General features: G+C 46.6%; 2 protein-coding genes across 2 annotated transcripts; both read right to left on the reverse strand.

The window, feature by feature from the left end:
- Positions 1–14: 14 nt before the first annotated feature.
- Positions 15–5,261, reverse strand: ppp1r14aa (protein phosphatase 1, regulatory (inhibitor) subunit 14Aa). The gene is made up of 4 exons (XM_062453555.1): positions 4,931–5,261; positions 3,015–3,095; positions 2,825–2,857; positions 15–1,875 (listed from the first exon to the last, which is right to left on the reverse strand). Exons 1-4 carry the CDS (start codon positions 5,126–5,128, stop codon positions 1,708–1,710), a joined length of 480 nt encoding a protein of 159 aa, XP_062309539.1. The 5' UTR covers positions 5,129–5,261; the 3' UTR covers positions 15–1,707.
- Positions 5,262–6,392: 1,131 nt separating this feature from the next.
- dlb (deltaB) lies at positions 6,393–10,118 on the reverse strand. Its single transcript, XM_062453546.1, has 7 exons — positions 9,862–10,118; positions 9,531–9,770; positions 9,364–9,421; positions 8,999–9,256; positions 7,977–8,338; positions 7,441–7,657; positions 6,393–7,129 (listed from the first exon to the last, which is right to left on the reverse strand). The coding sequence occupies exons 1-7, from the start codon at positions 9,910–9,912 to the stop codon at positions 6,393–6,395; spliced, it is 1,923 nt and encodes a 640-aa protein (XP_062309530.1). The 5' UTR covers positions 9,913–10,118.
- Between the last annotated feature and the right edge of the window lie 4,195 nt (positions 10,119–14,313).

Genomic DNA, 14,313 nt, shown 5'->3' on the forward strand with positions numbered 1-14,313 from the left:
TCAGAGTGATCAGATCAGAGTTAAAGAACTGTTTACCTTAAGATCAAAATCAAGTAGCACGTGACAACATACATGTAAAGGTTCCAGGAAGCAAACTACAATTTCATCAAGAACAAAAATGTATACATTTTGAGGATGTTTTTACATTGATAGAAAACGTTGAAAACCACATTTGTTGTCTTTTCCTGAATTGCTCAGTGAATGTTTAGCCTTACCCCTAACACCGTGGCAGAATAACAATGTCAGTTGATGTCATGAAGTTTTGGCGAGGTCATGAAAGAGCAATGAACTTTTTGAATGCTTCCATTGACATTTTGACATGCTTTTTGTGACATGGGTATGCTATTGCATGGGTATGCTACAGGGAGTCAGGTGGCTGAGCGGTTAGGGAAGCGGGCTAGTAATCAGAAGGTTGCCAGTTCGATTCCCGGCCATGCCAAAATGACGTTGTGTCCTTGGGCAAGGCACTTCACCCTACTTGCCTCGGGGGAATGTCCCTGTACTTACTGTAAGTCGCTCTGGATAAGAGCGTCTGCTAAATGACTAAATGTAATGTAAATGTAAATGTATTGCCCCCCCCCCCCCCTCCTGCTGGGATCAGTGTCTCATCTCTCTCCTCCGGTGCCATCTAGTGTACAATGACAGTCCAAGAATCAAACAAACACTTCTGTTATTTATAAGAATGGTCGGCCTTCTCATAAATACATCAACATTATAAATCTAGCCTACATAAACACATGGATATTCCGTGAAGGTAGCCTCACATACTAAATCGGGATTTATTGAAAGAATGTCGACAACCTGCCTGTGCTGTGACCTCATGGTTCACTGTGACTAAAACAATCAGTGACATTCTTCTGTCACCGCCTTGATGAGTCATTCTGACAGTCTTAGATGATGTCACATCTCTACGACTACCACCCCCCCCTCCCTGTCAGGAGGCAAAGCTGGAGTCTTGTCAACAGACTTGGTGTAACTGTATCTGTGGCTCTGGTTTCATCCTGTCTTCATCCAGAACAAACCAGAACTGTGGGGGGATTCATGTGATTGACATATGTTTTATTTGTCTTCATTTCCAATTGAATACGATAAACGAATGGAAATCACTCAAACGTGTTACAACAATGAGCCAGAAATACAAAACACTGTAGGCATTAGAGAATCAGTTTTACCAGATATTATACTGCAGAACGTAGTGAACGAATCCATTTCTTAGGATTAAAGCAATGGACTAAGGATGAAAACAAACGAATCTAGTTGAAAAGTAGCTGTGTAATGTGGATACTTTCAGTGTTACACCATTCACAAAATGGGAACTATCCTGTCCGTAGTCCTTCATTCACAGTCCTACCATGGTACAATTAATGGCCGACGTAACTCTAAAGCTATATCATGTTTGGAGGACTCCAAACATTTCGGTGACTTGATTGGGTGTATCCATAATGCCGTGGCTAGCAGTGTTCAGGCGTTCGTCGAGGGAGGCGTCGTCAGGACAGGGAGCAGAGGAGATCAGGTGGGTGTTTACCACAAACGATACGCTGGTCTGGTCACAGTGTGCCACCTTTTCCAGGCAGGTGGTCTTTCCAGGCAGGTCGCTTTGGAGATTCTTTTTTTTCTCTCTCCATGTCTGCTATCCCATGGTCCTTCATCACGGCCAGGCGGCGTGTGAGACGGGGGTGGGGGGGGGGGGGGGGGGGCGGGGAGAGCTCAGATGGCGGGGTGGTGCTGGCTGCAGTGGTGGGGGCTGTTGAAGTGGTAGGGCTCGTGACGGGGGTGACCGTGGCAGTAGGGCGCGGGGTGCTCGACGCCTTCGCTCTGGAGCTCCTCCTGCTTGTGGAGGCCCTGCAGCATGCCCAGGAGGTCGCGGACGAACGCCTGCGACATGGGACAAGTTTAGAGGCGCGCCCACGTCGGCCGGAGTACGACGGGCACGGCCGCAATGCGCGGCGTCGCACTTCTCAAGGTGTGAACATCGTCGGGTGTTCACGCAACGCATTAATACACAACACTGATTAAATGGGTCACATTTTCCTGGGGTATATTCGAAATGGTCACGTTTGAATTCCTAGGCTGCATTAAAAACTGTTGCAGCTCTTCATGTGAGTTGATGACTCATACCTACATGGACATGGGCTCAGGCCAGGAACACTTTTCTAACCCCTGCCAACAGTCAGAAATAGCAGTATTAAATCTTTTATGATTTTTGAGGGGTAACCAGCTTGTGCCTGTGTGACAATGAAAATGCCTCAGAGGAGGTGGCCCTGCCCAGCAGACACACACACACACACAAACAGACACACACACAAATACACACACACACACACAGGCACGCACATAGCTCTACAACCCCTGTTTGTCTGTTTTCTGGAGCTTGGAGCTAAACAAAAGTCTTTGTTAAGAGGGAACAGGCCAAGAGACAAAGGATGGTGAGAGAGAGAGTGAGAGAGAGAGTGAGAGTGAAAGAGAGAGTGAGAGAGAGAGTGAGAGAGAGAGAGAGAGAGAGAGAGAGAGAGAGAGAGAGAGAGAGAGAGAGAGAGAGAGAGAGAGAGAGAGAGACAGAGACAGAGACAGAGACAGAGACAGAGACAGAGAGAGGACCCCAGCACAAGACACCTATTGTCAGGATATTTAAGTATTTGTGGTAAGAGGTGACAGATACTGCTGATCCCCCCCATGCATAATAATCTGTGTTTGTTTTTTGTGTGGGTGCGTGTGTGTCTATGTGTGTGTGTGTCTATGTGCCAATGCATGTACATGACGTGTGCGTTTGTCACAATACAGGATTGAGACAGTACACTGAATGCATTATCACGCCAGAACACACCTCTGTGTTGTTGCTGCAGGTCTGAAGGATCTCCTGATAACAGAGAGAAAAGACAAGCGTTTTATTCCCCGTATTATACAGGTACCTCCGTGTCACACTGAGCCTCGTTTGTGTTGACAATAAGGGCTCTCCAGTGCGGCGTGTACGACGAGAGGGAAACAGCTCGACCTTCAAAGTATGACTCTCCCACCTGTAATCTTTGTGCTCGTTCCTCGTCGGTGGGCAGGTCGAGCAGTTCGTCTATGTTGATCTCATCGGGCGTGTCGTCTTCCTGCGAACGCACAGACACATTTACATTTAGTCATTTAGCAGACGCTCTTATCCAGAGCGACTTACAGTAAGTACAGGGACATTCTCCTCGGAGCAAGTAGGGTGAAGTGCCTTGCCCAAGGACACAATGTCATTTTTGCACGGCTGGGAATCGAACCGGCAACCTTCTGATTAATAGCCCGTTTCCCTAACCGCTCAGCCATCTGACCCCCAGACACACACACACACACAAAGGTACGCAAGCCAGCATGAAGGCACACACTCAGCATTTGACTGTGTCTTAATTCAACCGTTGTTTAAATTCCTGTCATATTGTATCACACTTGGACACAGGTTCCTTACTGACTTGAAACCATATACATGTTCATCAAACTGCCATCCCTTTGGTTTCAGAACATGATCTTCGGTTACAAGTACGTTATCTGAAGGTTGGCATCGGAATAATCGGGGTGGATTGTGCCAATGTAGATGAACAAGCTGTTCTACTGTCCTGGTCAAAAAGAACAAACAGCCATTGTACCCATAGTTCAGTGGAAGCACAGACTACCCTGCTCGTCCAGCCAACCCGACACAACCTTACTGTTTGAGTAATTATACTGCCTGACACAGATTTGTTCTCTGCAGTTGCTTGCAGTACATTCCTTGAAATGACATCTAGATTATATATTTCATATCCTAATTTAAAATGACCTCAAATGACCAGAACTAGGTATCCTCAAGATTTGTACGATAAAAGTTGCTGCAGTCAAACTATTTGCTCTCGGTGGATTTTAATAGCCACACAGCTTTCAGAAGGCAGGCCAGCCATCACAGTGTATTTGTCGGGTCTAGAACCTTTGCTGCCTTTTCCGACCACTCACTATGTTTTGCGTAGGGCATAGCGCCAAAACCTCATCGGCCCTCAGAGGTTTAAAAACTCCTGGCTGTGATTGCACTGAGCCATCTGGCCAAACTTGAACACTTTTCCAGAATAGTTGAACCCCCAACCTTTATCCCCAAAACCCCACAGGGATGAATGGGGGGGGGGGGGGGGAACGACTTTCCCCTCTTCCTGTTTCTCATCCCTGCTGTTCCAGGCACTGCCTGCCCATGTAGGGCAATAAGCATCCCTGCCTGACCACATCTGTAGCAGCCATCTCTACAAGCAGGGGACTGCGGTGATACCCTTATGCTTAGATCCCCAGGACCCTCTCCTAGCCTTTTAAGGACACCCTCCACTCGCACTCAAACGAAACACATGTGATCAATCGACACAGAAAAGGCAAAGGCTAGGCCTGCAGGTGTTAAGTTGGTCACTAAAAACCAGTTATTCTTCTTTATGTGTCCCTGATGAAGTTGTCTAAACTCAAACATTGCCACGGTTGCAGAAGAAGACAATTTAGGCTCCTCTAAACCTATGTGCTTACGGGTATATGAGGAGTTATAGCCAATTATTTCATAAACACAGTGAAACCAAGTCCCTAACCACCAATATGAGAACCTAACATCTGAATTAGCCCAGTTCTCATAGTAGGCCTACACCAACCGGAGTCTGCACTGCTCACAGCATAAATATTTTAGGTTTAAACATTTTTACATTGATAATAAATATGATATTAAACATTCAAGTTTTCAGCCTTCAAGTTTTCAAGTATTCGGCTAAAATATTTCAGAATCTCTTCAAAGGTTGCATTCTTGTACATTGATAGTAGTTTCAAGGTAGAAGTATGTGGTCCACGAGTAATTTCCAAAACATGTTTAAAGTCAGTTAGCCTTGAAACATTAACCGGCCTATGACATAGGCTAATTACATGAGTTCAAACGTGGTAATAGAATCACTGAGAATCAGGATCTCACCTTTCCTAAGTACAGCTTATCCAAGCATTCATCTATCCATTTTTCCACATCTATCCGCTTCTGAAGCTCTTTCCTGTTGTATTTCACTGTCACCCGAGCTTGTCTCTTCTGGAGGCCGAACCCATGTTCCCGAGACGTTTCCATTTCTGATGAATGGACCTCATCTTCTTGCGTCTTACCGATTCGATGGGCTGCCATCTCGTCTAACAGGTTTCTCAAGTTATTCTTGAGGCTTGCACTCAGTGTCGGCTGAAGCTAAAGACGCTTGAGAGCAAACAGTGGACGGACAGGCGGCACTTTATCTGATTCCTGTTGTTACATCTCCACCCTGTGGAAAGAGCGTTTATGAAGATCCCTGCCGAGATTACCGAAGAATATTTAGTCTAGTTAACTCTTTTGCACGAGTTGTCTTCGAGAAAAGGCCAAAAGCGTTGCTGATGCCCGATTGTGGTGTTATTTTTTCTCTAAAATATCACTCTTATCCGTCGCTGAGAAATGTGTATTATTTATTCCACAGCACACATACAAAATGGTCAAATTAAATATGGTAGCACATGCCTGACAAAACAAAAACTTTGGCATTGAACATAAAAATGACTATTTGTCAGAAACAGCAATATTAGAGATCCCAGGTACATTCGTTGATTTCATGAAATAGTTTGTTTCTTTTCTTCCCCTGAACATTTTCGTTGTACACTGAATTCATAAACAATGCAAAGATCTAGATCATCACACTGCCTACAGGTACCCACTTAGCATCATATAAATATATCTCTGAATTTGTGACAATAAAGGTAAAACATTTCAAATAAATAAATAATATAATTAATAAAAAATGATCGTACGTACAAAAAAGGAAATTAATGTTTGAAGAAATTAAAGATTTTTTTGTAGAAAACTCTTTAGTCTTTTGAAATCAATGGTATCTTGAAATGAAAAATGTAAACAAACATTGAGTAGATAAGGTAAATACATAAAAGATTCATCCCCTTGAGGGCTGATACAAATACACTTTATCATGGGCCCGCCTTCCAAAGATAGGCTACATAAATATCAGGACTTCCTGTATTTGGTTTTTGAACAGTACTTCAGTATAAGTGGTCAATGACTTATGAACAGTCATGTTGTATAAGCTATTGTCTTTGGGTTTTTGAAACTTGGAAGACTTCTATCTAAGGATATTTTCCCATTCTTCAAGAGTGGTACCTTACATAGTTTGTCAACAAAAATCTTTAGCACAATAAACAGTTAATTTCCAACACCTTGTTTCCTTTTGTTTTTGCAACATATCCGCAACCTATGAAACGAACTGAGCGGTTATCGACTCATTTCAGTTTCCTCTCTTTCATCACTCAATTTGGGGTTCAGAAAGAGAGAGAAAAGAAGTGCTAGCATATCTCTGCCCCCCCCCCACCCCCACCCAGGCACCTGGCTGTCCATCTCCTGGGCCCAGGCCTGGGTCTCATCTCAGCCCCCCAGCCCCCGAGCCACCCTCCCCCCTCCACAGGTAGTCTTGCCCTGGAGAAAGGGAGTGGCGCTCCCCTCGACCTTGGCTGCTCTCCATGGGGGACTGCCTGTAGCCGGCCCTGTCCTCGGCGGGGAGTGTGAGGCTGAGGCGTGGGTCACTGTTACTGATCTTGTAGAGGCCGCCGGAGCCCAGGAAGGCCTCCCTCTCGCTGGGGAACTGACTCGCCAGGCTGCTGATGGCCTCCAGGTCGTTGTAGACCGCCGTGTCGCTCAGCGGCTTCCTGCCTCGCAGGCGCCTCCGCCTCAGCACCACGATGCCCGCCGCCAGCGCCAGCGCCACGAGCGCCAGGACGCAGGAGGTGGTGAGGGCGGCCGAGGAGGGCTGCTGGGTTTGGCGCAGGGCGGGCTTGAAGCTGGGCTGGAGGGTGAACTCGCAGCTGGGCCCCATGAAACCGGCGGGGCACTGGCACACGGGCCCGGTGAAGTGGGTGAAGCAGGTGCCCCCGTTCTGACAGGGGTGGAGCCCGCAGGCGTCGGAGCGCACCGTGCAGTTGTGGCCCGTGTAGCCCAGCGTGCAGGAGCAGGTGTAGCCGTCCACGCCGTCTTGGCAGGTGCCGGCGTTCTGGCAGGGCACTGAGGCACAGTCGTCGATGTTCACCTGGCAGTTGGCGCCGGTGTAGCCTGAGCGACAGCGGCATAGAACGCTCTGGCCCAGGTCCAGACACTCGCCACCTGGAGAACACACAAGACTCTGGGTCACGCTTTGCTCTCTCCACAGCCTCAAAGGTTTCAATGGAATTACCATGAACACTGTTTAAATCCAACCTCTCAAGATACCTGGTATTTGTCTCTATCCTAAACCATAACATCTTATCGTAATGTTTTGAGATCACCTATCCGATAACCCCTCTGAGATGTGTGCTGCAGTTGCCTATGCAGTTGCCTATCTCAACCACTAGATGTCCCCACTGACTACCCTCTGTCCATTCCCCCGCGATTTGGCAGCCTCAAAACCGCTACGGGGTCTTCGCAATTAGACTCACCGTTCAGACAGGGGCTGTTGCTGCAGCGATCCAGCTTCTTCTCACAGTTGGAGCCGGTGTAGCTGGGGGGGCAGCGGCAGGTGTAGCCGCCCGTCGGAGTCTCCACACAGGTGCCCCCGTTGAAGCAGGGCCCGTCGGCGCATGTCATGGCGATGATCTCGCAGTTTTTCCCGTAGAAGCCCTGTGGGCAGGTGCAGGAGTAGTCGTTCTCCAGGTCCTATTGGGGAGAGAGAGAGAGAGAGAGAGAGAGAGAGAGAGAGAGAGAGAGAGAGAGAGAGAGAGAGAGAGAGAGAGAGAGAGAGAGAGAGAGAGAGAGAGAGAGAGAGAGAGAGAGGGAGGGTGGTTGTTAGAGAGACACCATGACTAGGCAGGAATCACTACGACTACCAGATCATTTTGGTCACACGCTTAAATATTTTAACATGCTTTTCAGATTATGTTTGATGTCATCTCTATGTTTAAAAAGTATACATACTTAATAGTAGTACACGCGTTTAACTAGAACTAAAAAATAAATAATATGTCAAAAAACGTACGTTGCAGCTGCCTCCATTTTTGCAAGGGTTGCTGTCGCACTCATTCGTCTCCAGCTCGCAGTTGGTGCCCCCGTAGCCAGGCTTGCACGTGCAGGTGTAGCTGCCCTGGCCCGTGTTGGTGCAGGTGGCACCGTTGGCGCAGGGACGGTGGTTGGTGCAGTAGTTGAGGTCCTGGTCGCAGAAGAGGCCTCCCCAGCCCTCCTGGCAGTTGCACTGCCACGGCTGGCTGCAGGTGCCGTGGAGGCACCCTGGGTAGCGCACGCAGTTGGTGCAGGAGGGGCCCTGCCAGCCCATGCGACACTTGCAGTCCCCGGGGGCCTCGCAGTAGCCGTGCTTCTCGCTGCAGTCCGCCGAGCAGATGGCTGGAGGGGGGGGGGGGGGGGGGAGAGAGAGGAGGGTGTGTGATTGCACTGGTCACGCCCTCTCATGCATCACACACACACACAGACGCAGGGCACCCTGTCTGACACCCCCCCCCCCCACCCACCCACCCACCCACCCCCCCGGCTCAGACTTCACTGTTTGTTAACTATCAAATCAAGCAGCTGGTGTGCACACCGCACAGACGAACGCGAGGCCTTTCTTTGCCCCTGCCCTGCCCCCACCCCTCCCCATGCACACACACACACACACCCCTCCCTCCGCCAGCACACACACCACCTCCAACATGTGTCTTTCGGGAGTCAAAGCTTCACCTCCCATTGTTATAGGGAACAAAAGACAAATTCAACTCCGCAAGGTTCACAACTATGCAGGATAAAGAAACAAGCCTCCTGAGGTCGAAGTAAAACGCTTAAAGGAGCTGCAAAGAGGTATTGTTTAAGGTCACAGCCCGTATGAATCTATGTAAACCACAAGTAACATTTTGCTAGCCAGAATCAAAAGTTTTCTAACGGAACTTTGCCAAATTGCCTATAATGCCCTATAATGCCCGTTTTGAAAACTTTATCTGGAAAGTGTGCTGCCTGTAATTAAACAAACAACAATGCTAGGACAAACAAACATGATGGTTTTTCACTTACGTTCAGAGCAGTAATTTCCCTTCCAGCCCTCCAGACAGTTTCGGTTGCCCTCTTCGTCGCAGGTGTAGTGGCCCAGTGTGTCGTCACGGGGTCTGCAGTAGTCAGAACAGCTGTCGCCAAAGTAGTATTCATCACAGAAGACATGGTAGGAGTAACGGAGCTCGCTCTGCTCGCCAAAGTGAACATCTTGAGACCAGTCTTCACCGATAGCCAGTCTCCTTCTTGTCGCCAACCGACTGACGAGATTGTTCTGGTTGTCTAAAAAAAAGTAATGTTTTTATTTGGGCCCTTTTTTAGACAACTCCTGAAAAAAAGCTTAAATATGATCAATCTAGATTATGCATGTGTCAAATGTAGAAACCTACCGGTATATTCCGTAGGAGATTCTGCGTTCCAAGCTTCAATTATAAGGGAAAAAGTACCCTGAAACAAGAGGGGAGGTCTAGATTTAGATTCCAGACGATACGACTTTCCTATTTTAATTTCGAATAACTTTCTGAAGTAGCCATGATATTGATATATATATATTTACCGGCCACTTGAAATGGAATGGCACCTGGATTGGTGCGCTGCTTGAGATTGAAGTTTGATCTGCACGTATGACGTTGGTGTGTCCCGTTCCAAAAGTGCACGGTGGCTCAGCAGAGATATGGTCTTCGGAATGTTTGAGGCAAATTCGGAAAAATATATGGCAATCTCGATGCCGTCTGCATATGCGATGGGCAGTGTTAAATGAGTGGACTTTCAACTCAAACACACCAGACGACAAGACCTTAAATGTGAAGAGACAGTGGCATTAGTGACTGTGCGTAAAATATGAATGCCACTGTTGAACAGGCATCTTAGTAGATAGGCCTACTTACCACTTGCATGAGGGTCAAAGCCAAGAGGCATCTAAGGGTTAGACAGGCCATTTTTCCCAGGTGTTTGGTCTTCAGCTTCACAATAATCCGCAGGTGTATGCATTCGTTGTATCCAATAAATAAAAGGTGCGCGTCTTCCGAAAATCCACAGCATAAAACTTAATATAAACTTCCTGTTACACCATTCATACCGAAAAGATGACTAACTAGTTCTAGTTCTAAAAGTCCTAGATTCCGTCCGTTTGCTGATCCTCTTGTCCACTTTTGAAGGTTCTGGTGTGTAATGAGAGTGTGCCGTTTTATACTCCTGATGCGACCCCGTCACGCGCCTGGGGCGGGGCAGGGAGGCCACAGGGGACAAGCTATAGGGACATGTGGGACCTCAGTAAACTGAGAGTGATTAAGATCAGGTGCAATTATCTTAATCGTGACGGTCTGATCAGACTGGGCTTATACTACGATCAAGTCCACACACTGGAATTAAATAGGAACAAATCTGATTATTTGAATGTTAAAACTACCAAAAACGAAAAGGGTATAGGCAGAATAAGCTATGGACAATACATGTATTACCCTATTGGTGTTGTGAAAGATGGCCTACAGGCCATGCATCTCCAGAATGTATACATCCAAAATGCCTGCATCTAAGGAAATAACATCTGTCTTCCATATTTAGTATTTAGTATTAAGTGGCCTATCCTCAAGGAAAAGCATTAGCAGAACGTTGAATGGATGCAATGAACATGAACAGGCAGACCACAGATTGTGGCTATTTTATTCACAATATGTTGATATTTTAACATAATGTAATGTGTTACATTTGTAACATTTTTCCACGAGTGAGTTTTCTCATGCTGTACATTTAGAATAAGATCACCTGATTAGATATGTATTTGAATCGCTTGTGCATGTGAAATAATACCTATTCCTTTTCCATAATGATCCTACCTTCACCTTCACATGTTTGTTTGTATTTATTAAAATAATCTGATGAGGAAAAACAAACAAACAAACTCGAATAATTATTTTTCTTAAAAATATTCGTTTATAAACTGTGAAGGTCAAGACAATGCACTTCGGAGCTTCAGATCTAGACAACTTTTTACCTATTTTGTTTTGGGTATGTGTCGATCAGAAAGGAAGTGGAAAAGAAAAACATGTTCCGCCTTTTCTTTCCTCAGACCAGAAATTGTAATTGCTCAGACGCGTGCGAGCCAACAAAAGTGGGCAGGTTACGGATAAGACCTTTCATTGTACGCCTCGGGTATTCAGGAGGCTCTTTGTTGTGTTTTCTGGGGCCGAGATGGGGGGTGCTCGGGAGGGGCCACCAATGCAGGACTCAACGTTCAAGAGTTTGGAATATCAAGGCTTTTGTGCGCACTCCATGCCAACAGCTGTATGGTAATGAGTGGCACATGGTCTACCGTGCGGTGTGTCCTATTGTCTTCGCGTATAGTCCTCATCCAACTGCCCACCATATATTGATTTATAAGTCACCGTGATGGTATCCTATCATTTCTAGCATCTGTCGAGGTTCCACATTACATTTTCCTATCAGTGTGTAGGCCTGGAAAGTAGTCAATCAACAAACTAAACTCTATGCTACTGGTGATTTATATGACACAGACTCATAGAACATGCCAAAGTGACCACACTGACATTCGATGTCGAAGGAAAGCAAGTATATAACTGCAACCACCAACTTCCAGTAGATGCAGCATGCTGCCAACATTTATTCCTCATCTTCAGTTGAGGACACTTTTACAGGACTTCTCGTGAACGTTTACCAAATTAATATGGACAATTATTTCGCATTGAGAACGTAGAGCTCTTAATATTCCAAATCATTTTGGATTTTTAATCATCTAAATAATTTTGGATTGCTCAAAGTGTGTGTCCATGTGTGTGTTTTAAAGGGGGAAGGGCCACTTCTGTTCGCTGGGGTAGCCTATTGATATTCTAATGAGTGCGGCGCGTGCCGTCACTGACCCACGCTCCATCCCTGGCACGCTTCTCTGGCGACAGTTGTGTCAACAGAAGTGAAATAATTAATGTCTAACACAGACATTCGGAATATGTCTCACCCCTTCTATGTTTTCTGCCTTGATGTTAGGGCTGTTTTGTTTTTTCTTTTTATGACTATAAGGCTATAGAGTTGAAAATAATGTAATCGTTATAGGATAGCCCTACTATGGGCTACTTAAAGAATAGTTATGACAGTAATACAGTACTTGCAGTCTTAATGCACTGAAAGGAAACTGCATGGGATCAAATCTAACAGTCTTCCTTTTGGTGGATGCGCATTCCCTATTTGCTAACTTCCAACTTGGTGTTTAGACACAGAGGCTATATAGATGTGTTTAATGAATGTAGCTGGTACAATGCCTTTATGTGTTTTAAGACTAGGCTAAATAAAAGTACTTGTACAAGTATCATAATGACTCATTTTGACTATGCACCAATTTTCAATCAATTAAAGGAGAAAGCCAACCTATTTCTGTACATGAAAATATGCATGTTAGCTGTTACAGTATTTCAGGCTGCATCAACAATAAATCCATGTTGTGTTTGTCTAGCTTAGTCATCCCTTCAATCCAACAAAACAGTTAGGCTATATTTTGGCTTTATCGGTTTCGAAACCGGACATAAATACTGTGTGTCTACTTGTCTTGCAAAAGACCGGCATCAAAGAAATCGTAATTCAACAGGGCACTGCGTATCCCAATACCTATGGGCTGCGGGTATACATGGTGGACATCTATACTGTGACCGATATGGGTGCCTTTAGGCCAGGGGAGCAGATGGACAGTGCCTGAGCTTCTATGCTGTGTCATGTGTATCCCCTGGAGAACGGTGACACAAGTGTGCCACAGGGCATGGGAACCGGGGACAAGAGTCACGTCCCCGCCCGGCCCTCCCATTAGAGTGACCAGCATCTGCCTTTTTTTTACAATACCGCCGCTCAGGCCCTTCTCCCCCAGGGGAAAGAGGGGGAGCTGCTGCAAATCAGGCCCAGGCCCCTCAGTGGAAGGCCAGGCTGCTACTGCCAGCGCTCCAGCCCCAGCCTGCACACTGGCTCTGGGACAGGACAAAGGGAGGAGGGAGAATAGGAGGAGGAGGGGGTGTGTGTGTACTGGGGCATGTGGCAAGGTGGATTGGTGTGTGTGGGGTGGTGGGGTGGGGAGGGGGTCATTGATATGCAACACTTGTGCATGTGTGAGTGAGTAAGGTTAAGTGTGCGTCTGCATTTCTAGATGACACATTACTCGGGCTATATCTCTTGTCTGGACCGGTCCAGACACAAGATAAACTCCTGCATGTGCATGAGTCGTGTTTCTGCGCTGAGGCTAACGTAGATAAGATCCATGCTCTTTCTGGTGGCAGCTGCTACGGTAAGGGTAACAGGACTGAACAATATAGGTGATCTAATTTTCAAGAAAGAAAATTGCTACACACATTCATTCCTATCAACTTTGCAGCCATGCAACCAATTAGCTGCCTAGCACCTACTAATTACTGGACCAAATGGTAAACAAAATAACATTACACATTTGACTTTGGTGACAGAAGCTAAATTAGACGGTTGCAATTCCTTTGTCTGGTAACATGTGGTGGCATGATGATGATTTAATACAGGCGCGGAGGCGAGGCACATATCTGCCTGTCTATACTCTAACCTCACCCTGTCCCCCCCCCATCCTTCTCTCTGTCCTCCTGAATCTGCCCTGGCAGATGGGAGATGAAAGGGGGAGCAGGAGGGAGAAGAGAAGGAGAACAGGTGGGGGTAGAAAGAGAAGAATGGGAAGGGGCAGAGAGGTCAACGTGGGCCGCAGAAGGGGGGGAGCGAAGTCTAACTTCTCTGAGCAGAGGGAGAGATCGATGCACAGGTTTTTCTTTTCTCTCGCCTTCCTCGGCCGCCCCGTCCTCTCTTTCACCAGATGTCACAGGCAACTCTATAGCGCTGTGGCAGGCCTCTGCTGGGGGTCAACTGGAAATCTACGACGAAAACAACAGCGCCCACGACAAAACGCATATCTACATGTTGGAATTGCCATGAACTGTTAGCAACGTCAAGTGACAGTGTGTATACTCATATCTGTATTTCATTATTGTGTCATGTGATTGTTGGGGTGGTACTTCTGTTATGCTGATGCAGATCTACTGCCTGCAGTGTGTTTGAGTTGGACGAGTTGAGAATCATTTAATCCCCTCATTTGAATGAGACCGGGCCCCTAATGCAGAGGCTCAGCTGGGCCTCTGCGGTGAAATGTTTTAACGCAGACTTTAAGGAATTCAATAAACGTTTATACAATTCCTCAACTTGATTGGAGGAATTTCAACAGCAATGGGTCAAACTGTTCCTGTCATGTACATTTAGTCATTTAGCAGACGCTCTTATCCAGAGCGACTTACAGTAAGTACAGGGACATTCTCCCCGAGGCAAGTAGGGTG

This window comes from Osmerus eperlanus, chromosome 27 (genome assembly GCF_963692335.1).
Source record: "Osmerus eperlanus chromosome 27, fOsmEpe2.1, whole genome shotgun sequence".
NCBI lineage: Eukaryota > Metazoa > Chordata > Actinopteri > Osmeriformes > Osmeridae > Osmerus > Osmerus eperlanus.

Bases quoted from the DNA above. Each gene is read 5' to 3' on its own strand.
- ppp1r14aa (XM_062453555.1), bottom strand. From the start codon at position 5,128: ATGGCAGCCCATCGAATCGGTAAGACGCAAGAAGATGAGGTCCATTCA. The intron at 3,096-4,930 runs GTGAGATCCTGA...GTGCGTTCGCAG, and splicing joins ATAAGCTGTACTTAGGAAAG to GAAGACGACACGCCCGATGA. The intron at 2,858-3,014 runs GTGGGAGAGTCA...CTCTGTTATCAG, and splicing joins AACGAGCACAAAGATTACAG to GAGATCCTTCAGACCTGCAG.
- dlb (XM_062453546.1), bottom strand. From the start codon at position 9,912: ATGGCCTGTCTAACCCTTAGATGCCTCTTGGCTTTGACCCTCATGCAA. The intron at 7,658-7,976 runs GTACGTTTTTTG...TCTCCCCAATAG, and splicing joins AAAATGGAGGCAGCTGCAAC to GACCTGGAGAACGACTACTC. The intron at 7,130-7,440 runs GTGAGTCTAATT...TGTGTTCTCCAG, and splicing joins CAACAGCCCCTGTCTGAACG to GTGGCGAGTGTCTGGACCTG.